The sequence below is a fragment of the Neomonachus schauinslandi genome, chromosome 11 (genome assembly GCF_002201575.2).
Source record: "Neomonachus schauinslandi chromosome 11, ASM220157v2, whole genome shotgun sequence".
NCBI lineage: Eukaryota > Metazoa > Chordata > Mammalia > Carnivora > Phocidae > Neomonachus > Neomonachus schauinslandi.
In genome coordinates this window covers 79,615,576-79,637,419 of record NC_058413.1, presented here as the reverse complement: position 1 = coordinate 79,637,419, position 21,844 = coordinate 79,615,576, and the positions used below count along the sequence as shown (strand labels likewise).

At 37.1% G+C, this 21,844-nt stretch overlaps 1 protein-coding gene across 2 annotated transcripts in view; it reads left to right on the top strand.

Moving 5' to 3' along the window:
- The window catches only part of PGR (progesterone receptor), a 122,201-nt gene that overhangs the window by 68,790 nt on the left and 31,567 nt on the right, over positions 1-21,844 (top strand). The window contains exon 4 of one of the 2 annotated variants that reach the window (XM_021679060.1): positions 11,460-11,765. The exons of the other annotated variant lie outside the window; for it this stretch is intronic. Within the exon in view, the coding sequence (XP_021534735.1) occupies positions 11,460-11,765 (306 nt within the window). The remainder of the gene's footprint in view (positions 1-11,459; positions 11,766-21,844) is intronic. 2 annotated transcript variants of the gene reach the window in all.

Sequence of the window (21,844 nt, the reverse complement as noted above, 5' to 3'; positions counted from 1 at the left end):
CATGTTAGGGGCATAGATATTTACAATTGTTAGATCTTCTTGTTGGATAGACCCTTTAAGTAGGATATAGTGTCCTTCCTCATCTCTTATTACAGTCTTTGGTTTAAAATCGAATTTGTCTGATATAAGGATTGCCACCCCAGCTTTCTTTTGGTGTCCATTAGCATGGTAAATGGTTTTCCACCCCCTCACTTTCAACATGGCCGTGTCTTTGGTTCTAAAATGAGTCTCTTGCAGACAGCATATCGATGGGTCTTGTTTTTTAATCCAATCTGATAGCCTGTGTCTTTTGATTGGGGCATTTAGCCCATTTACATTCAGGGTAACCCTTGAAAGATAGGAATTTAGTGCCATTGTATTGCCTGTAAGGTGACAGTTACTGTATATTGTCTGTGTTCCTTTCTGGTCTATGTTGCTTTTAGGGTCTCTCTTTGCTTAGAGGACTCCTTTCAAGATTTCTTGTAGGGCTGGTTTTGTGTTTGCAAATTCCTTTAGTTTTTGTTTGTCCTGGAAGCTTTTTATCTTTCCTTCTATTTTCAATGACAGCTGGATGTGGTATTAGAGAATACCCAGCTGGATATAGTATTCTTGGCTGCATATTTTTCTGAATATAGTATTCTTGGCTGCACATTTTTCTCATTTAGTGCTCTGAATATATCCTGCCAGTCCTTTCTGGCCTGCCAGGTCTCTGTGGATAGGTCTGTTGCCAATCTCATGTTTCTACCATTTAGGTTACATATCTCTTCTCCTGAGCTGCTTTCAGGATTTTCTCTTTGTCTATGTGACTCGTAAGTTTTACTATTAGATGTCGGGGTGTTGACCTATTTTTATTGATTTTGAGAGGGGTTCTCTGTGCCTCCTGGATTTTGGTGCCTGTTCCCTTCCCCAAATTAGGGAAGTTCTCTGCTATAATTTGCTCCAAAATACCTTCTGCCCCTCTCTCTCTTTCTTCTTCTTCTGGGATCCCAATTATTCTAATGCTGTTTCATCTTATGGTATCGCTTATCTCTCGAATTCTGCCCTCGTGATCCAGTAGTTGTTTATCTCTCTTTTTCTCAGCTTCTTTATTTTCCATCATTTGGTCTTCTATATTACTGATTCTCTCTTCTGCCTCATTTATCCTAGCAGTTAGCGCCCCCATATTTGATTGCACCTCATTAATAGCCTTTTTGATTTCTACTTGGTTAGATTTTAGTTCTTTTACTTCTCCAGAAAGGGTTTCTCTAATAATTTCCATGCTTTTTTCAAGCCCAGCTAGTATCTTTAAAGTGATGATTCTGAACTCTAGATCTGACTTCGTACTAATGTCCATATTGAGTACGTCCCTGGCAGTCCGTACTACCTTTGTTCTTTTTGTTGAGGTGATTTTTTCCGTCTTGTCATTTTGTGCAGAGGAGAATAGATTAATGAGAGAACAAAATGCTAACAGAGTAACAATGTCCCCAGAAAATATACTCTAAACAAATCAGAAAAGACCTGAAGCAGTGGGAAAAGAAAGGGAAAGAGAGAAAAAAGAAAAAGAAAAAAAAGAAAAGGAAAAAGATAAAGATAAAAAACAAACAAAAACAGAAGAAAACAAAACAACAATAAAAAAAATACCAGAATGTGATCAAATATGATCAGGCTGGTATATAGATCAGTGCCACACACTAGATTTTGGGTGTATTTTGGACTGTTAGAAGAAAGTGCCTCCCAAAATTTTAAAGAAAGAAAAACTTATATATGTACAAAAATAAGGGTTGATATGATGAAAGGATGGAATATGACTGTAAAGATGGAAATTATAAAAAATTTTATAAGAGGAATTGATAAGAAGTTGTTTGAAAAAAGAAAGAAGAGGATTTAAAAAAGGAAAAAAAATGGAGAGAATGTGATCAGGCAGGGGAGTAGAAAGAAACCATATACTAGAGATTTAGGGTATATTTTGATCTGTTTGAAGAAACTATCTCAAAATTTTAAAGAGAGAACAACTTATATATATATGCCAAAAATACGGGTAACTACTATGAAGGGATAGAATATGACTCTAAAAATGAAAAATAAAAATGTTTTTTAAAAAAGGGATTGATAAGATGTTGGTTGAAAAAAGGAAAAAGAAAAATTCAAAAAAAAAAAGAAAAAGAAAAAGAAAAAAAGACAGTTAAAAAAAATTAACTTTGAAAGTCTAAAGAATCATGGTAAAAAAGCCATGAATTCTATGTGCAGTATTCCCCTAGTGCTGGAGTTCTGTCGTTCCCATTGATTGGTAAACTTGGTCTTGGCTGTCTGTTCTCGCTGATCTTCTGGGGTAGGGGCCTGTTGCCATGGTTTCCAAATGTCTTTGCCAGAGGCAGAACTGCCCTGCCCTTGCCGGGTCCTGGCTAAGTAATCTGCTCAGGTTGCTCTCCGGAGCTTTTGTTCCCTGCGAGCTTTCAGTACAACTTTGGAGGCGGAGAGTGAAAATGGTGGCCTCCCAATCTCCGCCCCGGAGGAGCCGAGAACTCGGGGCCCCGCTCCTCAGTGAGCCTCCAGAGAAAAGCAGTCAGTCACTCCCGGCTCCCCGGTCTCCGGCCGCACTCCGTGCTCACCTGGCCTGTGACCGCGCCTTTCTATCTCTGGCACCCGACCCCGGGTGGAGTCTCCAAACCCAGCCGATCCCTGTGGTGCGCTCCCACGCGGCTCCTCCCAGGGGAGGAAGGTGAGTCTCCCTGGATCTGCCGCTTGTTGGGTCCCTGCTGGAGGAGCAGTGGCCCGACTGTGCCGCGGATCACAGTTTATGGCTACCCCGAGCTGAGAGCCCGCACCTGGGCTCCGCCTCTGCAGCCGGCTTCCCTGCTCCGATACCTGGGAGCTCTGCCACACTCAGGCATCCCCCGGTCTTTCTGTGACCCCGAGGGTCCTGAGACCACACTGTCCCGGAGGGTTCCACCCCCCGCTTAGCCACCAGAGTGACGTCCCTCAGCGGAGCAGACTTTTAAAAGTTCCTATTTTGTGCTCCGCGGTTCTATCACTTGCCAGAAGCGGCTGACGGAGGCCCCTCCCCCGCCATCTATCCTCCCGAATATCACCCCGGATTCCCTTCTCCGCACGTCCTACCTTCCAGAAAGTGGTCGCTTTTCTGTTCAGAGAGTTGTTGCTATTCTTTTCTTCGATCTCCTGTTGAGTTCGTAGGTGTTCAGAATGGTTTGATCCCTATCCAGCTGAATTCCTGAGAGGAGACGAAATCCAGGTCTCCTGCTCCTCCGCCATCTTGCTATAATACCAATCATATGATTTTTATCCTTTCTTTTATTAATGGGATGTATAAAACTGATTGATTAGAATATTGAACCACCTTTGCATCTCTAGAATAAATCCTGCTTGATCGTGGTGAATGATTAATGTTGAATTTGGTTTGCTAATATCTTGTTGAAGATTTTTGCATCTGTGTTCATCAGAAACATTGGCCTGTATTTTTATAATGACTGCCTGGTTTTGGTATCAGGGTAATGCTGGTCTCATAGAATGAATTTAGAAGTTTTTCTCACTCTTTGATTTGTAGTTTCTCAATAGTTTGAGAAAAATAGGTATTAACTTTTCTTTAAATATTTAGTATGGTATGCCTGGGTGGCTCCATCAGTTAAGCGTCTGCCTTTTGCTCAGGTCATGATCCCAGGGTCCTGGGATGGAGTTCCGCATCCGCCTCCTTGCTCAGAGCAGAGCCTGCTTCTCCCTCTGTCTGCTGCTCCCCCTGCTGGTGCTCACTCTGTCTCTCTGACAAATAAATAAATAAAATCTTTAAAACATATAAATGTTTAGTAGAATTCATGTGTGAAACCATTTTTTCCTGGACTTTATTTGTTGGGAGCTTTTTTTATTACTGATTCAGTTTCATTACTACCTACCTCTGTTCAAATTTTCTGTTTCTTGGAGTGCCTGAGTGGCTCAGTCACTAAGCGTCTGCCTTTGGCTCAGGTCATGATCCCAGGGTCCTGTGATCGAGCCTGGAGTGGGGCTCTCCCTGCTCAGCAGGGAGCCTGCTTCTTTCTCTCCCTCTGTCTGCTGCTCCCCCTACTTGTGCTCTCTCTCTAATAAATAGATAAAAACTTTAAAATTTTTTTCTATTTCTTCCTGATTCAGTTTTGAAAGACTGAGTATTTCTAGGAATTTATCCATTTCTTCTAGGCTGTCCAATCTGTTGGCATATAATTTTTCATTATATTCTCTTAGAATCCTTTGTATTTCTGTGGTGTTGGTTGTTATTTCTCCTCCTTCTTTTCTGATTTTTTTTTTGAGTCCTCTTATTTTTTCTCGATGAATATGCCTAAAAGTTTATCAAATTTGCCTAATTTTTCAAAGAACTACCTCCCAGTTTTATTGATCTTTCCTATTGTTTTTAAGTCTCAGTTTCATTTACTTTTGCTCTAATCTTTATTATTTTCTTTCTTCTGCTGGGTTGGGCTTTGTTTGTTTTTCTTTTTCTAACCCTTTAAGGTGGAAGGTTAGGTTGCTTATTTGAAATTATTTGAGGTGGGCAGGTATTGCTCTAAACTTTTCTCTTTGCTGCTTTTGCTGCTTCTGAAAAATTTGGGAATGTTGTGTTTTATTTTCATTTGTCTTAAGGTATATTTTTATATCCTCTGATTTCTTGGTTGATCCATTTATTGTTTAGTAGCATTTGCTTAGCCTCCATATGTTTGTGTTCTTTCTAGATTTTTTCCTCATAATTGATTTCTAGTTTCATAACATCATGGTAGGAAAAGATGCGTGGTATAATTTCTATCTTCTTGAATTTATTGACACTTGTTTTGTGATTTAACATGTGATCTATTAAGGAGATTAATTCTGTCTTGTACTGACATCTTTAAGGAGCCATGATTCTGCCTTTCAAAGCCTCTTGTCATTTATTGAGAAAAATCGTGTGATTTTCTCTTTTGATCCAATATGATGAATTATGATGGCAGATTTTCCAGGATTGAACCATTCTTTTCTTCTCAGAACAAGCTCTACTAGAATAAGTTATAGTGTTCTATTTTTCATTCTGGAGAATTCAAGATGTTGTTACCTCATTTTAAGATTTTATCTATTTTTTATCATGACAACTTAATCTTTATTTCTGGTATGATGTTTTTCAAGTTAAGTTTGCTTTATAAAATATATAGGGAAGGTTTTGACTTCTTTCTTTAAGATAGTATAAGAGAAATCCTCTGCCACTAAAGAAATTAAGACAGGCTGTGACATTATCAGAGTTAATTTTGATAATTTATATTCCATAAAACTCTCCATTTCCTAATTATCAAATTTATTTAAGAGTGTTTCATTTCATATTATTTAATATTGTTTTCTAATTCTTCTAATTATTCTAGTATCTGTAGTTAGTTTCTTTACCATACTTCCTATGAAATATTTTCCTCCTTTTCTTTGTTTGACTTTCTCTTTTCTACTAATGTCTTTATTGAATGCTTAACTGATTTGTTTTCATTATTTTTTCACAAAAAATACTATATAATTCTTTGAATGTATATTTTTGCATTTAATTATCTCATTCATTTTGATTTGAAATGTTATTTTTGTTAATGTCTGGATGATTAATAATTTTTATGTAAATTTCGTCATTGATCAAGGACTTAACTAGAAAAATGTGTCAAATGCCGTTAACTTTGATCTTTAATAAAATAATGTTTTGATGAAACAATATAGTGTTTATTTTTTTCAGAATTTATTAAAAGATTCCTTGTACTGGATCAGTTTTAAGTTTCCTATCTGTGCTTATTAACTATGTACTTGATATGTAAAATATGAAAGAAATATAGGAATATTCCCACTCTGTTTTTATCAAGTTTTCTTTTTTCTTTTTTTTTTAGGGTTTGTTTTAAGTGTTTGGCTTCTGTATTGTTTGTTTCATAAAGTCTTATGCTTTATGTTTTCTTTGAGGAGAATACCTTTTATCCTTAATATCCTCACTTTGTCTCATTTGATGTCTTTGGTCTTGAATTCTGCTTTATCTGTTATTAATATTGCTTCTCCTGCTTTCTACATGTATTTACCTGGTTCACTTTTTCTCATCTTTTAATTTTCCACTTATTTTCCTATGTTTTTATTGTTTTTCTTTAAAACTAAAATTAGAATTTTTTTTTAACCCAGCCTGACTTTCTTTGACATTGACATTTGTTGGGGTAATTAATATACAAGCTTTTATTTCTTCTAATACATTTTATATATATTTTATGTATCTATTTAAGTATATTTGTTACTTAAATACTCCTTTTCTTACTTTGCTGGGTTGGTCACTTTTCCTTCATTTTCTTTTCCCCATTCAATACTCAGTCATTCATTGTTAATTTGTTAATCTATTTTTCCATTTTGCTAGTGCTTACCTTCTCATTCTGAAGAGTCATAGTTAAACTATATTCCTCTTTAATTATACAGGAATTAAACAATAACTATGCCTGTAACATTTTACCAAGTTATTTTAATAACACATACTAAATAAGTTCAGAACCTTTTTCTCTCCCAAGTCCCTACAACTTTTTTGTAACATAGTTCAGAATTTTTACTACTAAGCTATATGTAAGCTATCATTTTTCCAGGAAACCTTTATCTTGAATATTGGGTTTATCATTCACTTGTATTTTATAAATTTTCTGAATATCTATTTCCATCAACAATATAATCTTTAGTTTTGAGGGTGGTTTTACTACTTTATAAAAATGGTATCATATGGCATATATATTTCTGCAATTTGACCTTATTTACCTAACATTAGTGAAGTTCTTTATTTTGATATGTATTATTCTGTTTTATTCATTTTTACTGCACTATATTATTACATTCTATAACTATCATTTATCCATTCTCATTTTTTTTTTAAGAGAGAGAGAGCCCGGGCGCCTGGGTGGCTCAGTTGGTTAAGGGACTGCCTTCGGCTCAGGTAATGATCCTGGAGTCCCTGGATCGAGGCCCGCATCGGGCTCCCTGCTCGGCAGGGAGTCTGCTTCTCCCTCTGACCCTCCCCCCTTCTCATGTGCTCTCTCTCATTCTCTCTCTCTCAAATAAATAAAATCTTTAAAAAAAAAAAAAAGAGAGAGAGAGAGAGAGCCCTCGTGAGCAGGGGGTGGGGAGAGAAAGAGCCTTAAGCAGGCTCCACGCACAGCATGGAGCTAGTCACAGGGCTGGATCCCACAACCCTGAGATCATGACCTGAGCCGAAATCAAGAGTTGGACACTTAACTGACTGAGCCACCCAAGCACCCCCATTCTCATTTTTATAGTCATTTGTTTCCACTTTGACAGCTATTACATAGAGTGCAGCTATGAAATTTTGCACATTCCATCCCTCAAAATAACATTCATCAGAATGAGTGAGAGACAACTATTAAGTCAGTCTTTCCATCTGTTTTCTAGTGCCCCCATGTCCACTCCCTAGTATCTGAGCTCCCAGTATCTGAGTCTCCTCTCCTTCCAGGAAAACAGTGAAAGCTCCCATGCATATTATCTCCTAAAGACAGACACAGTAGGTGGGAGAATAGTACAGTGGAAGTGGTTACACCTCTAGTTTCTACTTAGGCTACCCAAACCTCCAGACGCTATTGTTTTTCAGAAGTACATAAATAATATTGTAAATAATACAAAGTCATTCACTATTGTTATTTAATTCTGAATACTACTTGCCATTATCTACTTTCTCAATAAAATGCTGGAAGTACAATTATATGAAGTTCTATAGATTTGTTTTATTTTTTTGTTCTTCGTTTTTATTGAAATATAGCTGACTACAATGTTATATTAGTTACAGGAGTACATCATCGTTATTTGACAATTCTATACATTACTCAGTGCTCATAACAATAAGTGTAGTCACCATCTCTCACCATAGAAAGTTATTACAATATTATTTACGATATACCCTATGCTGAACTTTTAATCTCTGTGACTTATTTATCTTATAACTGGATGTTTATACCTATTTTACCCAGGCCCCACCCCACCTCTTGCATTCTTTTTTTTTAATTGAAGTATAGTTGACACACCCTGTTACCTTAGTTTCAGTTATGCAACATAGTAATTCCTCATTATGTTATACTCTGTTCACAAGTGTAACTACCATCTGTCATCATACAGTGTTGTTACAGTACTACTGATTACATTCCCTATGCTGTAACTTTTACCCTGGTGAAATATTCATTACAAAACTGGAAGCCTGTATCTCCCACTCTCTTTCACCCATTTTGCCCATCCCCCCATTCACCATCCCTCTAGCAACCATTAGTTTCTTCTCTGTATTTATGAATCTGTGTCTGCTTTTTGTTCGTTTACTCATTTTTTTTTTGTTTTTAGATTTCACATACAAGTGAAATCATATAATATTTGTCTTTCACTTAGCATAATATCCTCCAGGTTCATCCATGTTGTCATAAATGGCAAGATCTCATTGTTTTCTAGAGCTGAATACTAGTTCATTGTTTGTGTGTGTATGTATCACATCTTCTTTATCCATTCATCTATCACCAGACACTTGGTTTGTTTCCATATTCTTGGTTGCCATTAATAATGCTTCAGTAAACATAGGGGTGCATATTTCTTTCCAAGGTAGTGTTTTCATTTTCTCTGGGTAAATACCCAGTAGTGAAATTACTGGATCATATGGTATTTCTAATTTTTTGGGTAACCTCCATACTATTTTCTATAGTAGCTACACCAATTTACACTTCCACGAACAGTGCATGAGGATTCCCTTTTCTACACATCCTCACCAACACTTGTTATTGCTTGTCTTTTTTATTCTAGCTATTCTGATGTAAGGTATAAGATTATATCTCCATGTGGTTTTGATTTGCATTTCCCTGATGATTACTGATGTTGAGCATCTTTTCATGATTAGGTTGGCCATTTGTCTTTGAAAAAACACTGTTCAGATTCTCTGCCCGTTTTTTAATCAGATTGCTTATTTTTTATATACTAAAACTTTACTGGATATATCATTTGCTAATATCCTCTCCCATTCAGTAGGTTGCCTTGTTGGTTTGTTGAGTTTCTTTCACTGTGCAAAAGCTTTTTTATTTGGGTGTAGTCCTAATAGTTTAATTTTGCTTTTGTTTCCCTTGCCTGAGGAGATATATCTAGAAAAATGATGCTAAGGCTGATGACAAAGAGATTACTGTCTATACTTTTTTTAGCAGTTTTGTGTCTTCATGTCTCATATTTAGGTCTTTAATCCATTTTGAGTTTATTTTTTTATATGGTGTATGTGGTACAGTTTCATTCTTTTGCATGTAACTGTTCAGTTTTCATAGCACCATTTTTGAAGAGCCTGTCTTTTCCCCATTGTATATTCTTGCCTCCTATGTGGTAGATTAAGGTGTGGGGGTTATTTCTGTGCACTCTATTGTGTTTCATTGATGGTGTGTCATTTATGTGCTAGTACCATAATGTTTTCAATACTCTATAATTTTGTAGTATATTTTGAAATCTGGAATTGCTGCTTTGAAAAAGTTTTGCTTTATCATTACTTTTTGCCATTTTAATTGTTATCTATCTTGATATGGACTTCTTTGGGTTCATCTTGTTAGGGGCTCTCTGTTCTTCCTGGACTTGGATGTCTGTTATCTTGCTCAGATTAAGGAAGTTTTCAACTATTATTTCTTCAAATAACTTTTCTGTCCCTTCTTTCTCTCATTTCCCTCTGGGATCCTTATAATGCAAATATTTTTACTCCTGATGCTGCTGCTGGGTTCCCTTAACCTCTTTTCATTTTTTATTCTTTTTTCTCTTTCCCATTAAGCCTGGTTGCTTTCCATTACATTGTCTTCCAGATTGCTGATCTGTTATTCTGCATCCTCTAATCTATTATTGATTTCCTCCAGTGTAGTATTTCAGTTATTGAATTCTTCATCTCTGACTGCTTCTTTTTGTACTTTCCATCTCTTTATTGAAGACCTAACAAATGATCCATGCTTTTCTCAAGTCCAGTGGGTATCTTTATGACTATTACTTTGAGTTATTTATCCGACATTGGTTATTTTCATTTCATTTAGCTTTTTTGCTGTGATTTTGTCTTGTTCCTTCATTTGGGAGAGATTTTTCTGTCTCTTCATTTTGCCTGACTCCCTGTGTTTGTTTACATGTATTTGGTAGGTCAGGTATATTTCCTGGTATTGAAAGTAGTGACTTTGTGAAGAAGAGGTCCTGTGGTACCCTGTAGCACAATCCCCCCTGGTCACCAGAACCAGGTGTTCCAGGGCTGCCCCCTGTGTGTGCTGTGGTACCTACTATTGTGGCTGATCTGCAGTTGCTTTGAGCGCAGCCAGCTACAATGATCCAGTCTGCCTGCTGGGCACACTGGACAGGGTTTGGTCCCCACAATTTTGAGGGTCTTGTCTGAGGTGTCCGTGGGCTCATTGGTGGATGGGGCCAGCAGTCAGACCAAATGTCTTCAGTTAACCACTCTGCCACAATTTCGGGTGCATGAAGGTTAAGGCTTGCTCCCTGTATAGGTAGCTAAGAGGCTGGCTGCTGGAACTGTGGGCATGATAATGTTCGAAGTTCTTTCCCCTCCATCCCCCACCTTCCCACAACCAGAGATGCTTTGGAGGGATACCTGCTGAGGTGGTGGGTCCACAAGAGAACATCATTGTTGGGTATCCAGTTTTAGCAAGGTAAATGGAGTGTTTGTACTAGTCCCCACAAGAATGGGCATTAAGCCCACTGATTTTTAAAGCTCTTGAAGTTAAGCCACACTAGTATTGAAAGCCCGATGTTATATGGACTCATCCTTCCATTGCAGGTGCCCAGTGCTGGGAGTGCCTGGTGTGGGGTCTGATCCTCTTGCTTATCCATGCTTGTGATGTCCCTCCCTTTTGTGGTTAGTCCCATCAAAGGTTCAGTCCCCAGCTGTGTCTCCACCCCTCCTAGGCTCTTTGGTGTACCCTCGTCTCCACAAATAACTGTGGAAAGTCTGTTCTGCAGTCTTCAGGTCATTTTCGGAGTTAGTTGAATAGATGTAGCTATTATCTATTATGTCTATGGGACAAAGTGAGCTCAAGATCCTCCTACCCCATCATCTTACACTACTCTGGGCTAGCTCTCAACACATTCCCAAAAGAATAAACCCAAAAGAAGATTCAGTATTTACTGAAAACTATGTTTTAAGGAATGTAGTCTGTAGCATTAGCTTTTGGGAGACAGTCCTGTCAGAATATTTACCAATACTCAGTTTAGTCTCTACTGAAAGATATTTGTCTTGTCATACATATTGCTGCAAAGTTCCATAATCTTCCATTAGATACTGGTGTAAATATTCACACCACACCAACCCAGGAATTGCTGGTATAATTAATTCTTTAATCCAAGTCTGAGACCTAACATTTACTTATTCAATTTCATTTTATTAGATTGATGCTAAAACCTACAATGCTATAATTCTAAGACTTAAGAAAAACAACAGTCTGCTGGAAGATTTAGTTGATATGTATTTACATGATCTTTTCTTTTTTTCTTTATAGGTCGAAAGTTTAAAAAGTTCAATAAAGTCAGAGTTATGAGAGCATTGGATGCTGTTGCTCTCCCACAGCCTGTGGGCATTCCAAATGAAAGCCAAGCCCTAAGCCAAAGAATTTCCTTTTCACCAAGTCAAGATATACAGTTGATCCCCCCATTGATTAACCTACTAATGAGCATTGAACCAGATGTGATCTATGCAGGACATGACAACACCAAACCTGATACCTCCAGTTCTTTGCTGACAAGTCTTAATCAACTAGGCGAGAGACAACTTCTTTCAGTAGTCAAGTGGTCTAAATCGTTGCCAGGTAATAATAATTTGTATATAGTAGCATAGAATGAAAATTTTACCATATTTCTTGTACTAGTAGATTGTTAAAGTCTGTACAGTAAATTAAATATTGTGTAAACAGCATGTTATAGTATGCATTTCAGCAGTTCAAAATAACTTATCTAGGATCTTAAATAATCTGTTACTTGTCTAGGACCCTACTGTGTTCTATGGAAATACAAAAGTCATAGATAACACTTTGAGTCTTGAAGATTCAAGAATTACATGCATGAAACAGTTAAGGAACAGGATAAGTTTATGTGTTCAAACACAGATGTTATAGTAGTTAAGAGAAAAACAAATTGACCATCTTCTTAAAAATGTCTAGTTCATTCTCAGTGCTAATTTAACCCTCAAATGGTTGGAAAAAAAAACTGAATGTATCTATTCATATAACATATCAAAATAGTATTCAGAGTATAGTGGGGTGTTTAAAGTTAATTAAGTCACATAATTCGAACATAAGGAAATGAACTTCCTTCCAGTTACTATTTTCTCTAATTTATACTCAGACAAAGTGGATAACAGTGAGAATCTGGCTTGTACCATCATGAAAGGATTTAAGTCACTTTACTTATAAACAAGTTTTCCTTCCTCAGCACAACTCCATACAAGGATGCAGTTTTTACTTGGCTAAATTTGAGACTGCAGAGCCAGGAGAATACATGGGTAGCCATTGTTTGTGGAGGCATTAATCCCATAATTAGAAATACAGCATTTTTTAAAATTATATTCTCTTCACACCAAAAATATCCTTACACTTTTTTAAACCAGTTGATTTTTCCAGTATCTGATCAAGAATTAAACATATTATGCTATTTTAGTCTCCAAGTAAATTCAATCATCTTTTTTAAAGAATTTTTTTTCTTAATTTGCCTTAATGTATTTCCATTATTATTTTACCTGAAAGGTTTGAAATTCAATGGGTGACTTGTTTTTCAAAATTCAAGGTTATGTGAAAGAGAAAGAAAAATAGATTCCTGTTGAATCTTTTAAAAAAACACATGTTGAGAAAAAATTGATAACATTACTATTCTAATAGAGATAAAGTAATTTTATAGAAAAATCCAAATACCCAGATTCTTATTAGCTCCATTGTTGCTGAAAGTCTTGGGCAGGTAATTTTTTTTCCATTAAAGAATTTCTGAATTTTTAAAACTTACTGAATAAAGTCATTATCACCTTTGATAGATCTTTATTAAATTGAGATATTACAATAGGATTGAACATTTTCTGTTTAAAAATAGGAGTATTTAAATATATGTTTAACTTTTCTCAGTTTTTATATTATTTAGAAAAGTTGCTTTCTTTGATTGATATAGTTTATATTTTTAGTATTTTGCAGGTTCTTTACTGTTTAAAAAGATTCTACTATCAGTTGGCAAAGTTAGAAAATAACCAGTTATACCTTAAAAGATAATTTATTCACTTTGGGTAAAAGCTAAGTGAATATTTTAAGTTGAAACATTTACCTGTGAAGATTTTTCATCTTCATATTCTCAAAAAGAGTGAGAGGAAATTTTTACACTGAATTTAGCAACTTTTTTAATCTTGCAAAAATGTAATTTGTGTGTAAGTAAAAAGAATGATGGCATCCACCAGTATTATAGGTACCATTTCCATTAACTATTACAATAAGGGAAGCTTATTTGATAATTAAATTTGATGATTTAGATTAGCAAATGATTGTGTGGCCCATGATCTTTATTTTTTAGTTTATTTTTATTATGTTATATTAGTCACCATACAGTATATCATTAATTTTTGATGTAGTGTTCCATGATTCATTTTTGTATATAACACCCAGTGCTCCATGCAGTATGTGTCCTCCTTAATACCCATCACTGGACTACCCATCCCCCACCCCACTCCCCTCTAAAACCCTGTTTGTTTCTTGGAGTCCATAGTCTCTCATGGTTTGTGTCCCCCTCCGATTTCTCCCCCTCATTTTTCCCTTCCTTCTCCTAATGTCCTTCATGCTATTCCTTATGTTCCACAAATAAGTGAAACCATATGATAATTCACTTTCTCTGCTTGACTTATTTCATTTAGCATAATCTCCTGCAGTCCCATGCATGTTGATGCAAAAGTTGGGTAGTCATCCTTTCTGTTGGCTGAGTAGTATTCCATTGTATATATGGACCACATCTTCTTTATCCACTCATCTATTGAAGGGCATCTCAGCTCTTTCCATAGTTTGGGTATTCTGGACATTGCTTCTATGAACATTGGGATGCCTATGGCCCTTCTTTTAACTACATCTGTGTCTTTGGGGTAAATACCCAGTAGTGCAATTGCTGGGCCATAAGGTAGCTCTATATTTAAATTTTTGAGGAAACTCCACACTGTTTTCCAAAGTGACTATACCAACTTGCATACCCACCAACAGTGTAAGAGGGTTCCCCTTTCTCCACAACCTCTCCAACATGTGTTGTTTCTTGCCTTGTCAATTTTTGCCATTCTAACTGGTGTAAGGTGGTATCTCAGTGTGGTTTTGATTTGAATTTCCCTGATGGCTAATGATGATGAACATTTTTTCATATGTCTGTTAGCCATTTGTCTTCTTCAGAGAAGTGTCTGTTCATGTCTTCTGCCCATTTTTTGACTGGATGATTTGTTTTTTGGGTGTTGAGTTTGAGAAGTTCTTTATAGATCTTGGATACCAGCCCTTGTCTGTAGTGTCATTTGCAAATATCTTCTTCCATTCTGTGGGCTGCCTCTTTGTTTTCTTGACCATTTCCTTTGCTGTGCAGAAGCTTTTTATCTTGATGAAGTCCTAATGTTCATTTTCGCTTTTGAGAGAAGTTGCTGTGGCCGATGTCCAAGAGGTTACTGCCTATGTCCTACTCTAGGATTTTGATGGATTTCTGTCTCACATTGAGGTCTTTCATCCATTTTGAGTTTATCTTTGGGTATGTTGTAAGAGAATGCTCGAGTTTCATTCTTCTGTATATAGCTGTCCAATTTTCCCAGCACTATTTATTGAAGACATTGTCTTTTTTCCATCGCATTTTTTTTTTCTGTTTTGTCAAAAATTATTTGACCATAGAGTTGAGGGTCAATATCTGGGCTCTTTATTCTGTTCCATTGGTCTATGTGTCTGTTTTGTGCCAATACTATGCTGTCTTGGTGATCACAGCTTTGTAATATAGCTTGAAATCAGGCCACGTGATGCCTCCATCTTTGTTTTACTTTTTCAACATTTCCTTAGCAATTGGGTCTTTTCTGATTCCATACAAATTTTAGGATTGTTTGTTCCAGCACTTTGAAAAATGCCATTGGTATTTTGATCAGGATGGCATTTAAAGTATAGATTGTTCTGGGCAGCATAGACATTTAAACAATGTTTATTCTTCTGATCCATGAGCATGGAAATGTTTTTTCCATCTTTTTGTGTCTTCTTCAATTTCTTTCATGAGAGTTCTGTAGTTCCTAGCGTATAGATCCTTTACCTCTTTGGTTAGGTTTATTCCAAGGTATCTTATGGTTTTTGGTGCTGTTGTAAATGGAATGGATTCTCTAATTTCTCTTTTTACTATGACATTGTTAGTGTATAAGAAAGCAATTGATTTCTGTGCATTGATTTTGTATCCTGCCACATTACTGAATTGCTGTATGAGTTCTAGTAATTTGGGGTGGAGTCTTTTGGATTTTTTACATAAATTATCATGTCATTTGCAAAGAGAGAGAGTTTGACTTCCTCTTTGCAAATTGAATACCTTTTTATTTATTTTTGTTTTCTGATTGCTGTTGCTAGGACTTCTAGTACTATGTTGAACAATAGTGGTGAGAGTGGGCATCCTTGAGAGAGGGCAGTTCTCCTGATCTTAAGGGAAATCTCACAGCTTTTCTCCATTGAGAATGATATTCGCTGTGGGTTTTCATAGATGGATTTTATGAACTTGAGGAATGTTCCCTCTATCCCTATACTCTGGAGAGTTTTAATTGGGAAATGATGCTGTATTTTGTCAAATGCTTTTTCTGCATCAATTGAGAGGACCATATGGTTCTTCACGCTCCTCTTATTAATGTGTTGAATCACATAGATTGATTTGCAAATGTTGAACCACCCTGTATCCTAGGGATAAATCCCACTTGGCCATGCTGGATGATACATTTAATGTACTGTTGTATCCTATTAGCCAGGATTTTGTTGAGAATTTTGGCATCCATATTCATCAGGGATATCGGTCTGAAATTCTCCTTTTTGATGGGGTCTTTGCTTCGTTTGGGAATCAAGGTAATGCTGGCCTCAAAGAATGACTCTGGAAACTTTCTTTCTGTTCCTTTTTTTGAAACAGCTTCAGAAGAATAGGTATTATTTCTTCGCTGAATGTTTGGTAGACTTCCCCAGGGAATCCATCAGGCCCTAGACTCTTATTTTTGGGGAAGTTTTTTTCTTTTTAATTTATTATTGTTACGTTAATCACCATACATTACATCATTAGTTTTTGATGTAGTGTTCCATGATTCATTTTTTTGTGTATAACACCCAGTGCTCCATGCAGAATGTGCCCCCTTTAATACCCATCACCAGGCTAACCCATCCTCCCACCCCCTCCCCTCTAGAACCCTCAGTTTGTTTTTCAGAGTCCATCTGCTTCAATCTCATTTCTGGTTATTGGTTTCTTCAGGTTGTCAATTTCTTCCTGTTTCAGTCTTGGTAGTTTATAGGTTTCCAGAAAGCATCCATTTCTTCCAGGTTGCTTAATTTATAGGCATATAGTTGTTAATAATAATTTCTAATAATTGTTTCTATTTCCTTGGTGTTAGTCATGATCTCTCCCCTTTCATTCATAATTTTATGAATTTGGGTCCTTTGTCTTTTCTTTTGGATAAGTCTGGCTAGTGGTTTATCAATCTTCTTAATTCTTTCAAAGAACCAGCTTCTACTTTCATCAATCTGAACTACTGTGTTTCTGGTTTCTAATTCATTGATCTCTGCTCTAATCTTAATTATTTCTCTTCTAATGCGTGGCTTAGGCATCATTTGTTGCTTTTTCTCCAGTTCTTTAAGGTGTAAAATTAGTTGGCAAATTCGGGATATTTCTACTTTTTTCAGTGAGGCATGGATGGCTATGTAGTTCCCCCTTAGGACCACCTTTGCAGTATCCCATAGGTTTGGACCAATGTGTTTTCATTCTCATTGGTTTCCATGAATTGTTTAAGTTCTTTTGATTTCCTGGTTGACCCATACTTTCTTGAGCAGAGTGATCTTTAGCTTCCAAGTGTTTGAATTTCTTCCAAATTTTTTCTTGTGATTAAGTTCCAATTTTAAATCATTGTGGTCTGCGAATATCCAAGGAATAATCTCAACCTTTTTGTATTGGTTGAGACCTGATTTGTGACCCAGTATGTTGTGTATTCTGGAGAAAGTTCCATGTGTGCTTGAGAAGAATGAGTATTTTGTTGTTTTAGGGTGGAATGTTCTGCATATATCTATGAGGTCCATCTGGTCCAGTGTGTCATTCAAAGCTCTTGTTTCTTTGTTGATTTTCTGCTTAGATGATCTGTCCATTGCTGAGAGGGGAGTATTAAGTTCTCCTACTATTAACGTATTATTATCAATATGTCTCTTTATTTTGATAAAGAGTTGGTTTATGTAGTTGGCTGCTCCCATGTTGGGGGCATAGATATTTACAACTGTTAGATCTTCTTGTTGGATAGACCCTTTAAGAATGATGTAGTGTCCTTCTGTGTCTCTAACTACAGGCTTTAGCTGAAAATCTAAATTGTCTGATATGAGAATTGCTAGCCGAGCTTTCTTTTGATGTCCGTTGGCATGAAAGATGGATGTCCATCCCTTCACTTTCAGTCTGGATGTATTTTTAGGTTCAAAATGAGTCTCTTGTAGACAGCATATGCATGGGTCCTGTCTTTTTTTTTTTTCATTTTTTTATTCTTATGTTAATCCCCATATATTACATCATTAGTTTTAGATGTAGTGTTCCATGATTCATTGTTTGTGCATAACATCCAGTGCTCCATGCAGAATGTGCCCTCCTCAATACCCACCACCAGGCTAACCCATCCTCCCACCCCCCTCCCCTCTAGAACCCTCAGTTTGTTTTTCAGAGTCCATCGTCTCTCATAGTTTGTCTACCCCTCCGATTACCCCACTTCATTCTTCACCTCCTGCTACCTTCTTCTTCTTTTTTTTTTTTCTTAACATATATTGCATTATTTGTTTCAGAGGTACAGATGTGAGATTCAACAGTCTTGCACAATTCACAGCGCTTACCAGAGCACATACCCTCCCCAGTGTCTATCACCCAGTCACCCCATCCCTCCCACCCCACCCCCCACTCCGGCAACCCTCAGTTTGTTTCCTGAGATTAAGAATTCCTCAATTCAGTGAGGTCATATGATACATGTCTTTCTCTGTTTGACTTATTTCGCTGAACAGAATACCCTCCAGTTCCATCCACGTCATTGCGAATAGCAAGATCTCATTCCTTTTGATGGCTGCATAATATTCCATTGTATATATATACGACATCTTCTTTTTTTTTTTTTTTTTAAAGATTTTATTTATTTATTTGAGAGAGAGAGAATGAGAGACAGAGAGCACGAGAGGGAAGAGGGCAGAGGGGGAAGCAGACCCCCTGCCGAGCAGGGAGCCCGATGCGGGACTCGATCCCGGGACTCCAGGATCATGACCTGAGCCGAAGGCAGTCGCTTAACCAACTGAGTACGACATCTTCTTTATCCATTCATCTGTCGATGGACATCTTGGCTCTTTCCACAATTTGGCTATTGTGGACATTGCTGCTATAAACATCGGGGTGCACGTACCCCTTCAGATCCCTACATTTGTATCTTTGGGGTGAATACCCAGTAGTGCAATTGCTGGGTAATAAGGTAGCTCTATTTTCAACTTTTTGAGGAACCTCCATACTGTTTTCCAGAGTGGCTGCACCAGCTTGCATTCCCACCAACAGTGTAGGAGGGTTCCCCTTTCTCTGCATCCCCAACAACATCTGTCATTTCCTGACTTGCTAATTTTAGCCATTCTGACTGGTGCGAGGTGGTATCTCATTGAGGTTCTGATTTGGATTACCCTGATGTCAAGCGATGTTGAGCACTTTTTCATGTGTCTGCTGGCCATCTGGATGTCTTCTTTGGAAAAATGTCTGTTCATGTCTTCTGCCCATTTCTTGATTGGATTCTTTGTTCTTTGGGTGTTGAGTTTGATGAGTTCTTAGTAGATTTTGGATACTAGCCCTTTCTCTGATGTGTCATTTGCAAATATCTTCTCCTATTTTGTCAGTTGTCTTTTGGTTTTGTTGACTGTTTCCTTTGCTTTGCAAAAGCTTTTTATCTTGATGAAGTCCCAATAGTTCATTTTTGCCCTTGCTTCCCTTGCCTTTGGTGATGTTTCTAGGAAGAAGTTGCTTTGGCTGAGGTCAAAGAGGTTGCTGCCTGTGTTTTCCTTTAGGATTTTGATGGACTCCTGTCTCACATTGAGGTCTTTCAACCATTTGGAGTCTATTTTTGTGTGTGGTGTAAGGAAATGGTCCAGTTTCCTTCTTCTGCATGTGGCTCTCCAATTTTCCCAACAGCATTTGTTGAAGAGACTGTCTTTTTTCCATTGGACATTCTTTCCTGCTTTGTCAAAGATGAGTTGACCATAGAGTTGAGGGTCCATTACTGGGCTCTCTATTCTGTTCCATTGATCTATGTGCCTGTTTTTTGTGCCAGTACCATACTGTCTTGATGATGACAGCTTTGTAATAGAGCTGGAAGTCCAGAATTGTGGTGCCGCCAGCTTTGCTTTTCTTTTTCAACATGCCTCTGGCTATGCGGGGTCTTTTTTGGTTCCATACAAATTTTAGGATGATTTATTCCATTTCTTTGAAAAAAGTGGATGGTATTTTGATGGGGATTGCATTGAATGTGTAGATTCCTCTAGGTAGCATTGACATCTTCACAATATTTGTTCTTCCAATCCATGATCATGGAACGTTTTTTCATTTCTTTCTGTCTTCCTCAATTTCTTTCATGAGTATTTTATAGTTTTCTGAGTACAGATCCTTTGTCTCTTTGGTTAGATTTATTCCTAGGTATCTTATGGTTTTGGGTGCAATTGTAAAGGGGATCGACTCCTTAATTTCTCTTTCTTCTGTCTTGTTGTTGGTGTATAGGAATGCCACTGACTTCTGTGCATTGATTTTATATCCTGCCACTTTACTGAATTCCTGTATGAGTTCTAGCAGTTTTGGGGTGGAGTCTTTGCGTTTTCCACATAAAGTATCATATCATCTGCAAAGAGTGAGAGTTTGACTTCTTCTTTGCCGATTTGGATGCCTTTGATTTCTTTTTGTTGTCTGATTGCTGTGGCTAGAACTTCCAATATTATGTTGAATAGCAGTAGTGATAGTGGACATCCCTGCCGCGTTCCTGACCTTAGGGGGAAAGCTCTCACTTTTTCCCCATTGAGAATGATATTTGCTGTAGGTTTTTCATAGACGGCTTTTATGATATTGAGGTATGTATCCTCTATGCCTATACTCTGAAGAGTTTTGATCAAGAAAGGATGCTGTACTTTGTCAAATGCTTTTTCTGCATCTATAGAGAGGATCATATGATTCTTGTTCTTTCTTTTGTTAATGTATTGTATCATGTTGATTGATTTGCGGATGTTGAACCAACCTTGCAGCCCAAGGATAAATCCCACTTGGTCGTGGTGAATAATCCTTTTAATGTACTGTTGGATCCTACTGGCTAGTATTTTGGTGAGAATTTTTGCATCCATGTTCATCAGGGATATTGGTCTGTAATTCTCCTTTTTGATGGGGTCTTTGTCTGGTTTTGGGATCAAGGTAATGCTGGCCTCATAAAATGAGTTTGGAAGTTTTCCTTCCATTTCTATTTTTTGGAGCAGTTTCAGAAGAATAGGTATTAATTCTTCTTGAAATGTTTGGTAGGATTCCCCTGGGAAGCCATCTGGCCCTGGGCTTTTATTTTTTGGGAGATTTTTGATGATTGCTTCAAATTCCTTGGTGGTTATAGGTCTGTTCAGGTTTTCTATTTCTTCCTGGTTCAGTTTTGGTAGTTGATACATCTCTAGGAATGCATCCATTTTTTCCAGGTTATTTAATTTGCTGGCATAGAGTTGCTCATAATATGTTCTTATAATTGTTTGTATTTCTTTGGTGTTGGTTGTGATCTCTCCTCTTTCATTCATGATTTTGTTGATTTGGGTCATTTCTCTTTTCTTTTGGATAAGTCTGGCCAGTGGTTTATCAATCTTGTTAATTCTTTCAGTGAACCAGCTCCTAGTTTCATTGATCTGTTCTACTGTTCTTTTAGTTTCTATTTCATTGATTTCTGCTCTGATCTTTATTATTTCTCTTCCCCTGCTGGGTTTAGGCTTTCTTTGCTGTTCTTTCTCCAGCTCCTTTAGGTGTAGGGTTAGGTTGTGTACTTGAGACCTTTCTTGTTTCTTGAGAAAGGCTTGTATTGCTATATAGTTTCCTCTTAGGACTGCCTTTGCTGCATCCCAAAGATTTTGAATAGTTGTGTTTTCATTTTCATTGGTTTCCATGAATTTTTTAAATTCTTCTTTAGTTTCCTGGTTGACCCATTCATTCTTCAGTAGGATGCTCTTTAGCCTCTATGTGTTTGAGTTCTTTCTGACTTTCCTCTTGTGATTGAGTTCTAGTTTCAAAGCATTGTGGTCTGAAAATAGGCAGGGAATGATCCCAATCTTTTGGTACCGGTTGAGACCTGATTTATGACCTAGGATGTGATCTATTCTGGAGAATGTTCCATGGGCACTACAGAAGAATGTGTATTCTGTTGCTTTGGGGTGGAATGTTCTGAATATGTCTGTGAAGTCTATTTGGTCCAGTGTGTCATTTAAAGTCTTTATTTCCTTGTTGATCTTTTGCTTAGACGATCTGTCCATTTCAGTGAGGGGGGTGTTAAAGTCCCCCACTATTATTGTATTGTTCGCGATGTATTTCTTTGCTTTTGTTATTAATTGCCTTATATAATTGGCTGCTCCCATGTTAGGGGCATAGATATTTACAATTGTTAGATCTTCTTGTTGGA